This window comes from Bos taurus, chromosome 9 (genome assembly GCF_002263795.3).
Source record: "Bos taurus isolate L1 Dominette 01449 registration number 42190680 breed Hereford chromosome 9, ARS-UCD2.0, whole genome shotgun sequence".
In the NCBI taxonomy this organism is placed as follows: domain Eukaryota; kingdom Metazoa; phylum Chordata; class Mammalia; order Artiodactyla; family Bovidae; genus Bos; species Bos taurus.
The window spans coordinates 65,432,268-65,448,854 of NC_037336.1; the positions used below are offsets into that span (position 1 = coordinate 65,432,268).

The 16,587-nt window shown below is 38.8% G+C and overlaps 1 protein-coding gene across 1 annotated transcript in view; it reads right to left on the minus strand.

The window, feature by feature from the left end:
• CYB5R4 (cytochrome b5 reductase 4) overlaps positions 1-16,587 on the minus strand; it is a 117,053-nt gene that overhangs the window by 5,751 nt on the left and 94,715 nt on the right. Inside the window, exons 13-14 of the mRNA NM_001038159.1 lie at positions 9,957-10,107; positions 9,566-9,652 (exon numbers count right to left, since the gene is read on the minus strand). Coding sequence (NP_001033248.1) covers positions 9,566-9,652; positions 9,957-10,107 — 238 coding nt within the window. The remainder of the gene's footprint in view (positions 1-9,565; positions 9,653-9,956; positions 10,108-16,587) is intronic.

A 16,587-nucleotide genomic window follows, 5' to 3' on the forward strand; every position in this document is an offset into this window, starting at 1 on the left:
TTCCTGGGACTGGAAAAGAGCTTAAACTGAAGTGGGAGCAATCCCAAGTTAACTCAAGAATACCAGAATGAAGGACTTTTTACACCACATCAAGATACAGACGGTTATTATGGATGGTTACTTCCGAATTTTTCTAAAAGGCAACTTACTGTCTGAAGCATTTGTAGCTTTGAGGCGTGCACTGCCTCAGGTGAATGTCCTGAAGTTCCTTTCTACCCTATTATTTCAAAAGTGCCAGAAAGGACTCGGACTCTTGAAAAAGTTATCAGAAAATACATTTCGAGGATCCATAAAGTGCAAAGCAATATATATGAGAGAGAAAGAGAGACCTGATTCTATGAGGTCTAAATGTCAATGGAAGTAAACAAGCTTGTGAAAAAGAAATTATTTTTAAGTAGACTGATAACGACTTGAGATAAAAAATCTTGAAATACAAATGTATTCATTAGTCTAAACCGCATGCAGAGCCTGAAGTCATTTAACAACATATTCCCTCCTCCCCCAAGCAATCAACTTCCCGGACCCACTGATTCCTACTTCTTAACACAGGCATGGCCCTGCCCTCCCATTTTTACTGCCATAGCTTCAGTTCCAGCCCTTCTATCCCTTGTCTAAGATGCTGCTCTATTAGCCTTATCCTCATCTACCTGGCACATCCTCGTTATACTAGTTTTCCTAAAAACACAGATCCAATCTCACAATTACTTTGCTTAAAAAGCTTCAGTGACTTGTTACTACCCACAAAATAGTGTTTCAAAAGTATTTGGGGCCCCAGCTTTCCCTGGCTTTTCTAAACTAAAGAAAAATACTAGAAACTGTGGTGAACGCTATTTGCTCATGGGAGAAACAGCTCATAAACAGCTGACGTTAACATGAGATAAAACGTACATCTTATAGAAACATTTCTCAAAATGAATCTGATGAAACACCTGTGTTCTTTCAAATGTTAGTGGTAGTCCATGGTGGGGGAGGGGGAAGCTAACCTAATCAAGTAAGTTTGGGGGAAAATTAAAAGATAGTTCTTTAGGATTTTTCAAAACCTTGAACATGGTAAGTTCATATTAAGCTTCAAGAAGCTAACAGAGCATACATTATTTCTCAAACCTATTTAATCACAGAGCCCTTTAGGGTGGGAATACATGAACACATTCGAAGAAACACACCCCTGGAGGAACATCTAGCAGGGGAACAGAAAATGGTTTAGGGTCCAGATTAGGGACCCACGTATCTGAGTTGCCTCACAGGCTGCAGGAAAAGGAAGGAATTCAAGAACTTTCTTCAGTTTCCTTATGCTTCCGGAATCACTGGATTTTTCTATCTTAAAGGAACTAACACATTGCTAGTCCCCAGAGTACAGAAAAACTTTACCTTTTGAGAGGCTATTTGTCAAAATGGATCAGTAGCTTTGGTACACTTTGACTTAGTGAGTCTTCTGGTGAATTTCTATCCTGCAATACACAGAACTGTACAAAAAAGGTCTTAATGATCCAGATAACCATGATGATGTAATCCCTTACCGAGAGCCAGACATCCTGGAGTGTGCAGTTAAGTGGGCCTTAGGAAGCATTACTACAAACCAAGTTAGTGGAGGTGATAGAACTCCAGCTGAGCTATTTCAGCTCCTAAAAGATGATGCTATTAAAGTGCTGTACTTGATCTGTCAGCAAATTTGGAAAACTCGGCAATAGCCATAGGACTGGAAAAGGTCGGTTTTCATTCCAATAACAAAGAAGGGCAATACAAGAGAATGGTCAAACTACCATAAAATTGCACTCATTTCACAAGCCAGCAAGGTAATGCTCAAAATCCTCCCAGCTAGGCTTCAACAGTATGTGAACTGAGAACTTCCAGATGTATAAGCTGGATTTAGAAAAGGCAGAAGAACCAGAGATGAAATTGTCAACATCTGCTGGATCATAGAAAAAGTAAGAGAATTTCAGAAAAACATCTACTTCTGCTTCACTGACTACACTAAAGCCTTTGGCTGTGTGGATCACAACAAACTGTGGAAAATCCTTAAAGAGATGGGAATACCAGACCACCTTACCTGCCTCCTGAGAAACCTGTATGCAGGTCAAGGAGCAATAGTTAGAACGGATATGCAACAACGGACTGGTTCAAAATTGGAAAAGAAGTACATCAAGGCTGTATATTGTCAGCCTGCTTATTTAACTTATATGCAGAGTACATCATGAGAAATGCCAGGCTGGATGAAGCACAAACTAGAATCAAGATTGCCAGGAGAAATTGCAATAACCTCAGATATGCACATGACACCACCCTAATGGCAGAAAGCAAAGAGGAACTAAAGAGCCTCTTGATGAAAGTGAAAGAGGAGAGTAAAAAAGCTGGCTTAAAACTCAACATTCAAAAACTAAGATTGTGACATCTGGTCCCATCACTTCATGGCAAATAGATGGAGAAACAATGGAAACAATGACAGACTTTATGTTCTTGGGCTCCAAAATCACTGCAGATGGTGACTCTAGCCATGAAATTAAAAGATGCTTGTTCCTTGGAAGAAAAGCTATGACAAACTTAGCATATTAAAAAGCAGAGATAACACTTTGTCAACAAAGGTCCATATAATCAAAGCTATGGTTTTTCCAGTAGTCATGTACCGATGTGAGAATTGGACCCTAAGGCTGAGCACTGAAGAACTGATGCTTTTGAACTGTGGTGTTGGAGAAGACTCTTGAGAATCTCTTGGACTGCAAGGAGATGAAACCAGTCATTCCTAAAGGAAATCAATCCTAAATATTCATTGGAAGGACTGATGCTGAAGCTCTAATACTTTGGCCACCTGATGAAAAGAACTGACTCACTGGAAAAGTCCCTGAATCTGGGAAAGATTGAAGGTAGGTGAAGCGAACGACAGAGGATGAGATGGTTAGATGGCATCACCAACTTAATGGACATGAGTTTGAGTAAGCTCCAGGAGTTTGTGGTAGACAGGGAAGCCTGGTGTGCTGCAGTCCATGGGGCAGCAAAGAGTCAGACACGATAAAGTGACTGAAAAACAATGACAGAATACAATGCAGCTATTAAAAACCATGGTATAATGCAGGTTTTCCCAACTAGCACTGCTGGCATTTTGGGCAGAATAATTTTCTGTCATCTTGTGTTGTTCTGTGCACTGTAGGCTCTTAGCAGCATTCTTGGCCTCTACCCACTAGGTGCCAGGGGAACCCCCTTCATCAGTTGTTATAATCAAAAATGTTTCCAGACATAAATGCCCCCTAGGGTGTAGAATCCAGGGCAAGAATGTGAAGTTAAGTGGGCCTTAGAAAGCATCACTACAAACAAAGCTAGTGGAGGTGATGGAATTCCAGTTGAGCTATTTCAAATCCTGAAAGATGCTGCTGTGAAAGTGCTGCACTCCATATGCCAGCAAATTTGGAAAACTCAGCAGTGGCCATAGGACTGGAAAAGGTCAGTTTTCATTCCAATCCCAAAGAAAGGCAATGCCAAAGAATGCTCAAACTACCACACAATTGCACTCATCTCACACGCTAGTAAAGTAATGCTCAAAATTCTCCAAGCCAGGCCTCAGCAATATGTGAACTGTGAACTTCCTGATGTTCAAGCTGGTTTTAGAAAAGGCAGAGGAACCAGAGATCAAATTGTCAACATCCACTGGATCACGGAAAAAGCAAGAGAGTTCCAGAAAAACATCTATTTCTGCTTTATTGACTATGCCAAAGCCTTTGACTGTGTGGATCACAATAAACTGTGGAAAATTCTGCAAGGGATGGGAATACCAGACCACCTGATCTGCCTCTTGAGAAATTTGTATGCAGGTCAGGAAGCAACAGTTTGAACTGGACATGGAACAACAGACTGGTTGCAAATGCGAAAAGGAGTACATCAAGGCTGTATATTGTCACCCTGCTTATTTAATTTATATGCAGAGTACATCATGAGAAATGCTGGACTGGAAGAAACACAAGCTGGAATCAAGATGGCTGGGAGAAATATCAATAACCTCAGATATGCAGATAACACCACCCTTATGGCAGAAAGTGAAGAGGAACTAAAAAGCCTCTTGATGAAAGTGAAAGTGAGAGTGAGAAAGTTGGCTTAAACCTCAACATTCAGAAAACGAAGATCATGGCATCTGGTCCCATCACTTCATGGGAAATAGATGGGGAAACAGTGGAAACAGTGTCAGACTTTATTTTTCTGGGCTCCAAAATCACTGCAGATGGTGACTGCAGCCATGAAATTAAAAGACGCTTACTCCTTGGAAGGAAAGTTATGACCAACCTAGATAGCATATTGAAAAGCAGAGACATTACTTTGCCAACAGAGGTCTGTCTAGTCAACGCTATGGTTTTTCCAGTGGTCATGTATGGATGTCAGAGTTGGACTGTGAAGAAGGCTGAGCGCCGAAGAATTGATGCTTTTGAACTGTGGTGTTGGAGAAGACTCTTGAGAGTCCCTTGGACTGGAAGGAGATCCAACCAGTCCATTCTGAAGGAGATCAGCCCTGGGATTTCTTTGGAAGGAATGATGCTAAAGCTGAAACTCCAATACTTTGGCCACCTCAGGCGAAGAGTTGACTCATTGGAAAAGACTCTGATACTGGAAGGGATTGGGGGCAAGAGGAGAAGGGGACGACAGAGGATGAGATGGCTGGATGGCATCACTGACTCGATGGACGTGAGTCTGAGTGAACTCTGGGAGTTGGTGATGGACAGGAGGCCTGGCGTGCTGCGATTCATGGGGTCGCAAAGAGTCGGACATGACTGAGCGACTGATCTGATCTGATCTGATCTGATACATAGAACATACACAATACACTAAAGAGAAAATGTAGTTATAAAAGTATAGTCAGTAGGACTACATTATTTAAAAAATACAAAAGAAAACAAATAATACATGTATATAAGTATGTGTGGGCAGGTGGAAAAGGGGAGAAAGAGAAAGAAAATGGAAAGATACAGACCATTACTTTTGCTTGGATGGTAAGACTACAGATGATTTTTTTCCCCATATATATTTTTCTATATAAATTCATATTAATTCTATAAACAGAGAAATCAACAAATCATCAAATTCCACTATTTACAGAGAAGAATATGCTACTAACTTTACTAAAATAAGGTTATTGTCTTCAAAAATGATTACTTTGAAATGGAAGGAAAATACTTATTATATTTGTGTATTACAAAATGCCACCCAGGAGTCAATCTCATTGTAAAACTGTCCTTCCCCACAAAACTAATTCTGCAAAAGTAGAGAACTCAGAGTAGATGCATTCTACTGAGGGGCGAGGGAAGTACCGATGTATAATACTGAGCCAAGCAGGCCTCATAACACTGCTCAGTAAAAGACAAAAATATGAGACATTTAATTTGGATCACAGTTTACATAATAGCTACAGCTGTTGCTGTACATATTTATGTTCTGTTTTTCTCTCATTTTTCTTTAGGAAAGTATATGTAGGAGACTTCCCTAAACTTGGAATGTTGTGAACCAAATTCCAATTACTGGAGTTAATAGTCAAGTGTAATAGTATTTGGATAAAATTCAGGCAAGCTTTCTTTCCCTCCTCACATTTAAGCCTTAATGACATGAAAACTGAATTGAAACAGAAACATCCTAACAAAGCACTTATGGTCTATCTATTTTCTGCAATTCTAGTAAATTTAGCAACGTGGGAAAATGAAGAGATCCATTTCCCGGATTGCATGAGAAAATAAGGCAACACAACATCCCTGCTTCCTATCATAGCCCTGGGGAACAGGCACATGGCAGACGCTCACAAGTATTTCATGAATGAATGAACATTGCTACTGCTAAGTCACTTCAGTCGTGTCCGACTCTGTGTGACCCCATAGATGGCAGCCCTAACAAATAGGTTATCTAATAGAACTGCCTTGCTGTTGCTGTTGAGTCACTTCAGTCGTGTCCAACTCTGTGCAACCCCATAGACTGCAGCTCACCAGGCTCCCCCGTCCCTGGGATTCTCCAGGCAAGAACACTGGAGTGGGTTGCCATTTCCTTCTCCAATGCATGAAAGTGAAAAGTGAAAGGGAAGTCACTCAGTCGAGTCCCATTCTTCGCGACCCCATGGACTGCAGCCCACCAGGCTCCTCCGTCCATGGGATTTTCCAGGCAAGAGTACTGGAGTGGGGTGCCATCGAACGTTACAAATATACTAATTCTGGGCCCAGCACCTACTCTGCCATTTCACTGCCCCCTTTTGCAAACAATCCTATGATGTAGATATTGATGTCCCTTTTCATAGATGGAAAAAATGAAGCTCCATCAGATCAAGTAACTTGCTCAAGGTCACAAGGTTAATAAGTTTCCATTATACAATTGTGTTTCAAAGAATTTCCCTTGCCAAACACATTATTTGGATAAACATGCTTGCTGAAAATGAAAGTACTAGATTACACACCAGTCTCAGCATCTATTTTTCCTATTCCTCCTTGTTCTACAAAGGACTGATTAGAAACTGTGTCCTAATCCTACAGAGAACAGGGTATTTCATTTAACTACACACGTTTTTATTGCCACAATCCAATAATAATCTAACCAAGATGATGTGTTCAAGTGTCACATTTTGTCATCAGAAATGTATTGGTAAAATGAGAAGTGACACAGGAGAGTCAATGTAGGAAATGTGTGGAAAGTGTGATTTAACAGATAAAAAATAAAGCCTTAAATGTTAACTAAATGATGTTTATGACTGTAGCCCAACAGGCTCCTCTGTCCATGGGATTTCCCAGGCAAGAATACTGAGTGGGTTGCCATTTCCTTCTCCAGGGGTTCTTCCTGCCCCAGGGATCAAACCCAGGGACAGCCTGCACTGGCAGGCAGATTCTTTACCACTGAGCCACCCTGGAAGCCCAACTAAATGATAGTTATGACCAATTAAAACTACCTTACATTAAATTTAAACTTTTACTTTCCTTGAATGTATGGGACTCAACAGTTATATATCTTGACTGAATACTACTACCAAAACCCATTGGTAAGCCTTCAAGGCCAGGTTTCTCCTCCATCTGCATAGTCTCAGAATATGGAAGGTTCCTGATAAATGTTCCAAAGCCACGTACCCATACAAAGCCATGCGTTTTCCAGTGAGGGTCTGACCATGAGTATCCAGGGAACACAGATCAGCCAGTGCTGGAAGTCAGTGCTAGTAGTGGGCCTCCAGCAAGGCGAGTGTATCTCCAGAAGGCCGAAGAGAAGGCAGGGAGCAGAGAACGCACAGGAATGGGAGCAGAAGAGAGAGGATAAAGGCGGGCTGGCAGTCAAAACACTCTCACTTCTCCCAGCAAACTGGAGCGTCTCTCTCACCTGATGAGTACTGTTAGAGCCACTCATCCAGAAGTGGGGAAAAAGGGGCCTTTCCTTATCCTCAAGCCTACACAATGCCACCAACCCAAATTACATGGACCATGCAAGAAAAAACACACAGGGGATGTTGTTAAAGCATACTTTGTGTTCAGAAACTGTCAACACATACCCTTTACCAATTAGTTCTTACATCAAAGAAATACTGTTTGCCGAAATAATAGTAAATGAATTTTCCTTGTACAAGGAAAAGATCTTACAAAATACCATGTCCCCAAACTGCCAGAAGTACTTACAAAAGAAAAAACAAAAACTAGCCACAGAAGTATAGCTACGTCTGTCTAAAGTCTTTTAAATGATTGTTTAGAAAAAAGAAGCTCAAATAGTCAATACAGAAATGAAATGCATGTCCACAGAGGTCCTCCCTAACCACAGTCCAAATAATCTGAGGCAGGGCTTCACAGTTTCCAAAGCATTTACACTGCCTTCTCTAGTCTGCACAATAGCCTTAGGAAGGAAGTACGACAGATGTCATTATTCTATTTTGAAGATAGAGAGACAGGCCTACAGAGTAAGTAATTTTTGAATACAGTTTCAAGCTAGTAAAGGGTAGACAGAAAGCCAGAATTTAGGTCTTTAGGTTTTTTCATAAACGTTGCTTCCAATTTTCCACTTTGAGTGAAAAAGACACTAGAAAAACCCAGGAATCTGTATTTCTTTAAATTAGGCTCTAAATTGCCATGTAACTACTTAGACATAATAAATATTTTTAGGATTATGTTTTAAGTATATTAAGAAGAGAAAGCACTTCAAAGATCATTAAATTCAGATCATTCTTAATTTGTGCAAATTACTTACTAAACAAGAATGAGGGGGAGGATGGGAGACAACAGAGAGGAGACTAGAAGGAACCATGGCATCACCTTAGTGAAGATGTTTGGCAAATATTCTGAAGTACCTGGAGGCCCTGGGACAGCTGAGTTCCTGAAGTCTTTACCTCTGAAAAGGCAGAGAACTTTATCTATACTATACCGTCAAAAACATAAACATTTACGTCAGATACTTTGTGTGACTTAGGAAGTTCTGCAATTCTACAAATAGTTTTTAACGATTACAAAAATGCTTCAGGATGTATGACAGCTTGTTCCATTCGCTCTTCTCCTAAAAGATGTGTTTTGAATTTCATACTGCTTTTACCTCTCTTTAGGGGAGATAGAGCATATGCCTGTTAACCTATCTCACCTTCTTCACTATGCTTGGGCTCCTTTTTCTATGAAACAAATTGTTACCTTGCTGTCCTTGCTGCCTCATTCTGCCACTGAGTTCAGCCTGCCTCAAATTTTTTTCCATGAACTATACTGGCATTTCCCAAAGTGTCTACTGAGGATCATTTGTGATATTTAATGTGTTTATGTAAACAAACAAAAATGAAGAGAATCTTGCTAAACAATGTATAATTAACCCCCTTTCTGGAAAGTCACAATAGGCACTGGCATGGATGGTAAAGGCTCTAAGAAATCCTGTAGTAAAGAATCATGTTTGCTTATTTAATTTGGCTGCACTGGGACTTAGCTGTGGCATGTGGGATCCTGAGTTGCATCATGTGGGCTCTTGGTTGCAGCATACAGGATCTAGCTCCCTGACCAGGGATTGAACCCAGGCTACCTGCATTGGAAGCATGGAGTCTTAACCACTGGACCACCTGGGAAGTCCAAAACATCTTTATTTTTGTTTAACTCATCTCACCAAACTTATTTGATTTGTCCCCATTATAATTAGAAAATCTTGAATTACCAAACTGACTACACTGGATCATTTTCAAAGAAACCCAACTCACTATAAAACATAACATAAACAGAAAGCCCAGGAACTTCCCTGGCGGTCCAGTGGTTAGGACTCTGAGCTTTCAATGTAGGGGGTGTGGGTTCGATCCTTAGTTGGGGAATATGATCCCATGAGCAATGTGGTGCAGCCAAAATTTTTTTTTAATTTAAAAAATCAATATAAAGTCCATTATATATTTTATCAATACATATTTGATGTCACCTTGACCTTATCAAATAGTATTTCTTTGGGGAAGGTGTATTAACATTACTTACATTTAAATTTTTTAAAAGAGAATTATTGATTTGTTTAGTTTTTATTAGAAGGAGTTTTCTGGTCAACTAAGAACTTGAACTGAAAGAGGTTAAGGTCTCAACTGACTGAACATGTATGAAAATATTTAAACACAGAGCTAATACTACTTTAATACCTTTTATCCTTAAATGCTAATTTCTCCAACTGGCTTCTCCAAATTATGTCATCCTCTGTTTTATTGAAGAACATCAGCTTCACTTTCCTTAAAAGAAAAAACAACAATTCAAAAGTACTATTTCAATTATATTTAAAATATGCATGAATGGAAAGTCTAACCGTGAATTAGCATGAATGTTTTTTCAGTGTCAATTAGGTAATCAAAGGTAACAAAACTAAAGGAATCAAGTGAATAAAACAGCTTAGAGTAGAGGAAGAAGAGAAAGAAATGATGACTAAGGGATGAGAACATGTCTGTTGAAGTCCATTGAGTTTTTAATAGATTTAGAACACCTTCTACTAATCTAACAGCCTCACAAGGGACAGGAATTAAATGTAAAATGACATACCTGAGACTGGGTATATTAGTCAAAGCATAATTCAGTACTTTAACCATTGGTGTGAAGCCTGTTCCTGCTGCCAATAAAAAGAGATCTTCCAATTCTTGGAGCTGGGATATTATAAAATTGCCCTCAGGATTGCTTACAGAAACATAATCTCCTACACAACGAAATATACATGAAATCAGAAAAAAAAAAAAAAAAAAATCAGGAAAACTGAAACAGTTAACCTAGCTGAATTAAGAACACTAGGAGAAGCAGGTTGCATAATTATCAGACTATATCTCAGTTTTCAAGGAATGTAAGCAGTTTTAAGAATATTCATTAGGCCCCCAAGTATGTCATTATACTCACATTTTCATTATAATCAAATTAATAATAAGGTTTTATTATACTTATTTCCCAACATTATTTTCCCAAACCATCTGGTGTCTCTAATTTATAAACTACTGCCACTAATTATCAATAAAGTCTTGATTGCTAAACTATTGATAAAACTATTTAAAAAGCAGAGTCTGTGTATACCTGTCTTGCATAGTACAGAGTGGAGAATACATATTCACTACTTACATACTGATTCTTAATCATAGTAATAAACCTAGTAGGAGAAAAAAATTGAAATAGAAATACTTTCTAATATCCTATTATCTTTTTACTGTTAATTTTTTAATTACAAAAGTCACATTTCCTTACCAAAGAACATTTAAAAATATGCAAATATACAGCAATAAAAATCACTCTTAGATACTGTTAATAATTTGAGATAATTCTTTAGTCCACTTTAATTTTTTTAGTTTATTTTATTCCCCACTCCCTTCACTGAGGTTACTTCATACATTTGTAAAACAGACTCATTTGCCACACTCTGCATTCCATCTGGGATTCCCTGACATCACCAAACACAAGTTGCAGAACTTGCATTTTTTTCTGAAAGTTTTATATTTTTTTCACATAGTAAAATTCACTCTGCATGGTCTTTGACAAATGCATAGTCATGTGTCCACCATCTCAATAGCATACAGAATGCTTCTATCACCCTAAAAATTCCCCTTTGTATTCAACCCCTCACCCCACCCCTCACAACTATTTATCTGTTCCATTCCTACAGTTTTGCTTTTCCAGAATGTCATATAAATGGTAAAACTGTACAATTTGTAGCCTTTTGAGCCTAGGTGGTTTGGCACAGCAAAATGCATTTTTAAAATATTATCTTATGTACTATTGTTTTCTTAGCTCAGTCTCCCAAGACAATAGAAATAAAAACAAAATAAATGGGATGGACCTAATTAAACATATAGGCTTTTGCATACAAAAGAGACCATAAAAAGAAAAAAAAAAAAGACAACGTACAGAATGGGAGAAAATATTTGCCAATGATGTGACAGACAAGGACTTAATCTCCAAAATATACAAACAGCTCATACAACTCAACAACAACAAAAAACAAACAACCCAATGGAAAAATAGGCAAAAGATCTTAGTAGACATTTCTTCAAAGAACATACAGATGGCCAATAGGCACATGAAGAGATGCTCAACATCACTAATCATTAGAGAAATGCAAATCAAAACCACAATGAGGAACCACCTCACACCAGTTAGAATGACCATCATTAAAAAATATACAAACAACAAATGCTGGAAAGGGTGTAGAGAAAAGGAAACCCTCCTACTCATTTGGTGGGAATGTAAATTGGTACAGCTACTATGGAAAACAGTGTGAAGGTTCCTCAGAAAACTGAAAATAGAATTACTATACGATTCAGCAATCCTATGCCTGGGCATATACGTGGACAAATCAATAATTCAAAAAGAGACACGCACACCTATGTTCACAGCAGCACTATTCACAGTAGCCAAGACACAGAAATAATCTAAATGTTTAGCAACAGATGAATGGATAAATGTACATATATACAATCGGGTAATACTCAGCCATAAAAAAGAATGAGATAATGCCATTTGCAGCAACATCGATGCAACTAGAGATTATCATACTAACTGCAGTAAGTCAGAAGATACTACTTACATGTGGAATCTAATGGCACAAATGAACGTATCTACAGAACAGAAACAGACTCACAGACATAGAGAACAGACTTGTGGTTGCCAAGGGGGAGGAGGTGGGAGAGGGGAGGACTGGGAGTTCAGGATGAACAGGTATAAACTATTATATATAGGATGATAAACAACAAGGTCCTACCATAGAGCATAGGAAACTATATTCAATATCCTGTGATAAACCATAATGGAAAATAATATTAAAAAAAGAATGTCTATATGTGTATAACTGAGTCAATTTGCTGTACAGCAGAGACTGACACAACATGTAAATCAACTATACTTAAATTAAAAAAAATTTTTTAAACACAACTGGGAAAAAAACCCACAAAATAAAACAAGAGCTGTTCTGAATTCCTATTAAAAACAAAGCATGATCAGAAACCATACTTGGGGCACACTACTACCAAATCTACAATCAAAATAGTTGAATAAACCCTTTTCTGGTATGCAACTGATATAATCTCTGTGCACCACTCAAATAAGAGAACTGTCTTCAGGACATTTCAGAAATTTTCAATGTAATATTAAAAATAATAAAAAAAAATAAAGTTGTCCATACTTTAAAAAACAATTTCAAATGCTCTGGTTTATTTTTAATGCTTGGCTGCTCATCTCTTTTCCCTTTCTTGTCCATGGCAGGATAGTAAGAATTGGGTAGTAATTGATGAGTTAAACATTAGAAAGTAACAGAAGCTCCCTGTTATAATTTGAAAGGAACCATGAGAGCAGAATATCCTTGGGAAAAAATCAGCTGTTTGTTTACTAAAGAAGCCTCACAGAATGATATTATCTTGATAATTTCTGTCCACAGTCCAGTCTTTCCAATGTCATAAAATTGATTAGACTCAGGCATGGACCTAATGCTACTCTAATTCACAAGAGATTAAAGCATACCTGCCAGAATGGCAATGATTTTCAGCAGACCACCTGCATCTAGTAACCTGAGCTCCATCCGGGACTTCCATTCCCAATGCAGGAAGATAAAAAATTGGACTATTTGGAAGGTCAAAATAATCATATAAAATTGCTCAATGAACACAGAATTGAAACAAAGTGGATAGTTTGATAAGGTAGCTCCTATAGGTCATAATGGAGTTTCATGAGTTATCACTGTCATGCCAGTGTAAAACCCTCTAAGGGGCACCAGTGTCTGTGCCATGAGAGCTCCCCCAGATGAAATTGAAAAAACACTGGCCTTACTATTTCAGCTTTCCTTTTGCATGCTGTAGGTTGACTCTCCACTCTGTTTTGTGTTACACAATGTCTACAGATAGGTTGTAAGACCACTGGTTAAGTTTCCACCTTCTATATTACAATTGTGCTGTCAGTCCTTCACGAGGTCGTATCACCTTCATTAGATCCGTAGGTATTCCAAAATTCTATAGGTTCACATTTATGTTCAATATTTTGATTTATGTAACCAAAGATGACTCATCAATTTGTTATATGTTGATTGCTGAGCTTAACTTTCAGATAGCAAAAATTTTCTCTATTTCCAAATTTCAGCAATCTATTTCACTCGATATTACTGCTAATGTGGTCTTAAAGGGGGAAGGGCACATTTATTGTTAGGCAAAAGACAGTGAAAAGCTGAAGACATAGAAAAAGGAGTAAAATAGTAAGGGAGGGAATCTCTAAATATTAGTAGATTTCATTATAGTCCCTTTATTAATTCTTTCAGAGTACTTTTATTAAAAGCCCATTATGTGCCAACTGATCTGCTAGGGATGGGAAATACAAAGATAAGACAATCTATATCCTTAAACTCAAAGTTCTGTAAATAGGAAATATTATGTATTCTTATCCTAGAGCTATGAACAGTGTTAGTTACTGAGGGGTTCAGAAGAGGAGGGAAGTTTCATAAAGGAAGTGATATTTTTAAAAAATACTAAAACAAAGGTACTTGACAGGTAGAAAGAGGGTCAATGGGCATCCTACAAAGCTCATGTGTCAATGAATGAGGATGGCAAACTTGTAGAGCCTGAGTAGCACAAGTATTTTGTATAGTGAGAGGTGAAGCTGGAGAGTTCATCAAAGTCTTCATAGGCCATGAAAAGGGTGTAATCAGTTAGGTAATGGAGACCCATCCAAGGTATCAAACCTGCAGAGCAACATGATTAAATTGATTATCAGGGCAGATATGGATAAAGAACTGGAAAATGCAGATTAATAGTAAGATATCAGTTAAAGGCAACTGAGAGAGACCAGTTACAGATCAAGAGAGAAGTGATGAAGGATTGATCTAAGAGGTAGCAGAAAGGATAGAGAAGACAGATTAAAAAGCTACTGGGAGGTAGACTCATCAGAACTTAGCCACTGACTGGATTGGGAGGGAGGCAATGGTTGTCTGAGGAGGCCTTACAAATAGCTGAGAAAAGAAGAGAAGTGAAGGCAAAGGAGAAAAGGAAAGATATATCCATCTCAATGCAGAGTTCCAAAGAATAGCAAGGAGAGATAAGAAAGCCTTCCTAAGTGATCAATGCAAAGACATAGAAAACAATAGAATGGGAAAGACTAGAGCTCTCTTCAAGAAAATTAGAGACACCAAAAGAACATTTCAAGACAGAACATAAAAGAACATAAAAGACATCAAAAGAACATAAAAGACAGAAACAGTATGGACCTGACAGAAGCAGAAGATATCAAGAAGAAGTGGCAAGAATGCACAGAAGTACTAGTCAAAAAAGATCTTAATGACCCAGACAAACCACAATGGTGTGATCACTCACCTAGAGCCAGACATCCTGGAATGTGAAGTCAAGTGGGCCTGAGGAACTATGAACTAATCACTATGAACAAAACTAGTGGAGGTGATGGAATTCCAGCTGAGCTTTTTCAAATCCTAAAAGATGATGCTGTGAAAGTGCTATATTCAATATGCCAGCAAATTTGGAAAACTCAGCATTGGCCACAGGACTGGAAAAGGTCAGTTTTCATTCTAATACTGAAGAAAGGCAATGCCAAAGAATGTTCAAATCACTGCACAATTGCACTCATTTCACATGCTAGCTAGCAAAGTAATGCTCAAAATTCTCCAAGCTAGGCTTCAACAGTATGAGAACTTCCAGATGTTCAGGCTGGATGAAGAAAAGGCAGAAGAACCAGAGATCAAATTGTCAATATCTGTTGGCTCACAGAAAAAGCAAGAGAATTCCAGAAAAACGTCTACTTCTGCTTCACTGACTATGCTAAAGCCTTTGACTATGTGGAAAATTTTTCAAGAGATGGGAATACCAGACGACCTTACCTACCTCCTGAGAAATCTGTATGCAGTTCAAGTAACAGAACCGGACATGAAACAACAGACTGGTTCCAAATTGGGAAAGAAGTAAGTACGTCAAGGCTGTATATTGTCAGCCTGCTTATTTAACTTATATGCAGGGTACATCAGGTGAACGCTTGATTAGATGAAGCACAAGCTAGAATCAAGACTCCGGAGAAGGCAATGGCACCCCACTCCAGTACTCTTGCCTGGAAAATCCCATGGATGGAGGAGCCTGGTAGGCTGCAGTCCATGGGGTTGCGAAGAGTTGGACACGACTGAGCAACTTCACTTTCACTTTTCACTTTCATGCATTGGAGAAGGAAATGGCAACCCACTCCAGTGTTCTTGCCTGGAGAATCCCAGGGATGGCGGAGCCTGGTGGGCTGCCGTCTATGGGGTTGCACAGAGTCGGACACGACTGAAGCGACTTAGCAGCAGTAGCAGCAGCAGAATCAAGACTGCAAGGAGAAAGACCAATAACCTCAGATATGCAGATGACATCACACTTATGGCAGAAAGCAGAGAGGAACTAAAGAGACTTGATGAAAGTGAAAGGAGAGAGTGAAAAAGTTGGTTTGAAACTCAACATTCAGAAAACTAAGATCATGGCATCTGGTACCATTACTTCATGGCATATAGATGAAGAAACAATGGAAAACAGTGACAGACTTTATTTTCTTGTGTTCCAAAATCACTGCAGATGATGACTTTAAATTGAAATTAACTTAAATTGAAATAAACATGAAATTAAGATGCTTGTTCCTTGGAAGAATAGCTATGACAAACCTAGACAGCATGTTAAAAAGCAGAGATATTACTTCACTGACAAAGGTCTGTATAGTCAAAGCTGTGGTTTTTCCAGTAGTCATGTATGGATGTGAGACTGAACCACAACGAAAGCTGAGTTTCAAAGAATTGATGCTTTTGAACTCTGGTGTTGGAGAAGACTCTTGAGAGTCTCTTGGATTGCAAGATCCAACCAGTCCATCCTAAAGGAAATCAGTCCTGAATATTCATTGGAAGGACTGATGCTGAAGCTGAAGCTCCAACACTTTGGCCATCTGATGCAAAGAACTGACTCATTGGAAAAGACCCTGATGCTGGGAAACATTGACGGCAGGAGGAGAAGGGGACAACAGAGGATGAGATGGTTGGATGGCATCACCCATGTGATGGCCATGAGTCTGAGTAGGCTCTGGGAGTTGGTGATGGGACAGGGAAGCCTGGGCATGCTGCAGTCTACAGGGTTGCAAAGAGTTGGACATGACTGAGTGATGAAACTGAACTGAACTGAATGGGAAGACTCAGGGA